At 38.6% G+C, this 3,598-nt stretch overlaps 1 protein-coding gene across 1 annotated transcript; it reads right to left on the bottom strand.

Annotated features, from left to right (window-relative positions):
• Positions 1 to 583: 583 nt before the first annotated feature.
• LOC126079606 (olfactory receptor 10AG1-like) lies at positions 584 to 1,540 on the bottom strand. Its single transcript, XM_049890714.1, has one exon. The coding sequence runs from the start codon at positions 1,523 to 1,525 to the stop codon at positions 584 to 586; it is 942 nt and encodes a 313-aa protein (XP_049746671.1). The 5' UTR covers positions 1,526 to 1,540.
• Positions 1,541 to 3,598: the final 2,058 nt, after the last annotated feature.

Here is a 3,598-nt window from a genome sequence, read left to right as displayed (position 1 = left end):
TTATTCTCTTACAGACAAGGAGGCTAGAATTCCAAATTCAGAGAGACAGCTCCAGGGGAAGCTTCCTCTCTCTGTTGCCTCCATCGTAAGGTCCTTGTCATCAATTTTCCCCTGGTCTAGAAGCTTCTCGAAGCAGGGACCCTGGGTCTAAAGAACCCTCTTGCCTTCTGGTTCTTCATTCTTGGTGGTAGGAGGTCTCCCTGTCTCTATGCTAGTTTCTCTCTTTTATCTCGAAAGAGATTGACACAAGATACAACCTATTCTTGTAGACTGACTCCTGCCTCATTAACATAACTGCCTCTAATCCTGCCTCATTAACATTATAAAGGTAGGATTTACAACACATAGGGAAATCACCAAACCAAACCAATTGCCTTCTAGAGGTCTCAGACTCATAAAACAAAATGGTGGACTAGCACCGCAATACTGAAAATCATAGCCTAGTCAAGTTCACACATTTCGGGGGGACAAAATTCAATCCATATCACAAGGTATGGTTAAAAGTATACATCTGTTGAAATTTAATTAAAAATATGTAAGAAAGCAATTTCTATACATTAAACTGATTCTTTAATAGAGTGAGTTATTTACAAAGCAATTTTCTCAGTGCCATTATGACATCCTTGTTCCTTAGACTATATATCATGGGATTAAACATAGGAGTTAGGATAGTGTAGAAAAGAGAAAGCATTTTGTCAGTTCCCTCTGAGTGTCTAGTGTTGGGCCTTAAGTAGGCAATAATGGCTGATCCAAAGAATAACACCACAACCATTAGATGAGACGAGCAGGTAGAGAAGGCTTTGGCTTGACTTGTGGCTGATGGCAACTTCAGGATGATGGAGATGATTTTACTGTAGGAGCTCAGTATCAAAAGAAATGGAACCATGACAAATAACACAGCAACTGTGTAGACCAACATCTCATTAACAAAGGTGTCCCCACAAGCCAGCTTGAGTATTGGCGGGATATCACAAAAAAAGTGGTTAATTTGTTTAGATCCACAAAAAGGCAGAGAGAAAATCTGATACGTCTGCCCTATCTGAACTGGGATTCCAATGGTCCAGGAGCCAGTCACCAACTGAATGCAGACCCTGTGGTTCACGACTCGAGGATAGTGCAGAGGATTACAAATGGCCACATAGCGGTCATAGGCCATCACTGCCAGGAGCAAGCATTCTGTGCCTTCGAACAGAAGGAAAAAGCACATCTGCGTAGCACAGGCAACGAAGGAAATTGTTCTTTTCTGGGTCCCAATATTAATCAGCATTCTAGGGAGAGTAGTTGATACATAGCAGATTTCCAAGAAGGAAAAATTTGCCAGGAAAAAATACATAGGGCTCTGGAGAGCAGGATCCATTTTTGTTATGAGAAATATGGTGCCATTGCTCAACAGGATAACCATATAGATGATTAAAAACAATCCAAAAAGGAACCACTGGAGATGGGGCATGTCAGCAAAGCCCAAGAGAACAAATTCAATAATTTCAGTTAGATTATCTTGTGATGATTTTTCTTGATGATTCATCTGTGGAAAAGGTAAATTTACATGTGCATTTCCTTAACCTTCCTGTATCTCTTTTTCTCTTCTCTAAATTGTATTGAGGTGTCCAGGTTGGATTTTATGATCACCGCAATGGTTTGCATGTTAAGAATGACACTAGTTTTGTATGTCCCACATCCTCCCGTTAAATCACAATCCACAGTGATTTTAAGATCATTTCCTTATACTTTCGGAACACAGCCCAGGACAGATCAAGCTATACCTGACTCAGCACAGGCACTGGAGCAATTGGCAACTGCTGGAGATGGACCCTCAGCTTTGCCATCTAATCTCATTTTAAATTAATTACACTTCTTGACAATTCTATTATAGTTCTCTAGGCATTTTCTGAATCAAGCTTCTCAAACACTTTATCATAAACTCTCTTCTAACACACATTTTCAATGGCCTCTTTCAACATTTCCTTCTTGCATCCCTTGATGACTTTAAGCATATACCCATACCACCATCATTGAGTCGATTCCGACTCTCTGGGACCCTATAGGGACAAGTAGAATTACTACATAGAGTTTCCAAGAAGCCACTGGTAGACTTGAACTACCAACATTTTGGATAGCAGCTGAGCACTTAACTACTGTGCCACCAGATCGCCTTTAAGCATATAGGTTCCTACAATACAGTTCACATTAGATAGTTTAGAAAGAAAAGTGTGAGAGTATTACATTTCGTGTAGGGAATAAAACAAATATCTTTTGGAAGGATATTAAGTGGGCAAGATAAGAGGATTTTATTCAGGGAAATTGTCCTGGGAACATTGATTCAGATACCAATAATAAAACTGGTCACCCTATGAAAACAGGGGTAGCATGGAGGGTATTTGTTATCAATGTTTATATGTGGGACAGTAGGAGGAATGATGTTGGCTGTTGTTATACCCATTGGGTGCTCTGTGCACCCAACATGATTTTTTGTTGTTTTTCAGACAAATTTAGGTAACTGTTTCTAAACTCACTATTCTTTAGATTTAAGGATGTTCAGACCCACTAAATATGGATAATTTGACCAATTGCACATAAGTTTTGTGACTGCAAATAAGTATTTTTTTTTAATGGACTTGAGTTTGACTCAATTGTGATATTAAGCATTTTTTTAAAGTTTCAAAGGTTTACTTCTTTGTGAGAATTAAATGAGATAAGATTGGCCAAACATATTGTCTATTTACCAATTTTAAATTGATTACTTTTTAGTTATGGTTCTATGATAATATGTTCTTTAAGCCTATAGCCCCAGAATTTAACATATTGCCTAGTTATGTATTTGATAAAGTAATTTAGAGTTCGGTTGTTGGGACTGTTTTTCCCACCATTCGCTTTCATCATGGTCAGGACAGGAACCAGTTAGGGAAGCTCCTGAGGTGCAAAATTTAAGGAGGCTCAGGGCCCTCCTTCCATTTGCACAATTCTGAAAGTGAGTGCCTCCTTAAATTTTGCAAGAGGCAAGTTTCCTCTTGTCTCGCGCTGCTTTTCATCTCTCCATCCTAACGGGTTTGTACCTTGCCCACCAAGTAGAGAAGAGGTATGGTATGCCATGGTTAAAAAAAAAAAAATATTGCCGAGGAGACAATTTGAACTGGTAGCTACATTACAGTGCAGAATAGAACTGCCCCGTAGGGTTTTCAAGGCTGTAAATCTTTAGGGAAGCCAATTGCCATGTCTTTATTCCATTGAGCAGCTGGAGAGTTTGAACCCTTGACCTTTTGATTATCAGCCAAGTGTTTAGGACTCTGTCACCAGGGCTCTGTGCCGTTGTTATAGAATAATATTTTCCAGATACACTGAAATTGAATTACAGTTTCAACATCTAGCTGTATGATGACCTCATGTATGCTTGTTAATCTTTCCATGTCACTTTCTGCTCCACTGTAAAATGACTGGCAACTATATCACCATTTAGTGTTGTTAAGAGAATTAAATCATTTAAGTAAAAAATCTGGAAGAAGTCCTGGCATTTATAATAGCCTATTATTATTGTTTTATTGTTCTCTATTATTGTCATTGTTGCCAACAGTTGCTTATTATCATCCATTTATTTTGATTG

Source organism: Elephas maximus, chromosome 7, assembly GCF_024166365.1.
Source record: "Elephas maximus indicus isolate mEleMax1 chromosome 7, mEleMax1 primary haplotype, whole genome shotgun sequence".
Taxonomy (NCBI): domain Eukaryota; kingdom Metazoa; phylum Chordata; class Mammalia; order Proboscidea; family Elephantidae; genus Elephas; species Elephas maximus.
This window is presented reverse-complemented; position numbering and strand designations above follow the sequence as displayed.

Coding starts and splice junctions, on each gene's coding strand:
- LOC126079606 (XM_049890714.1), bottom strand. CDS start 1,525: ATGAATCATCAAGAAAAATCATCACAAGATAATCTAACTGAAATTATT.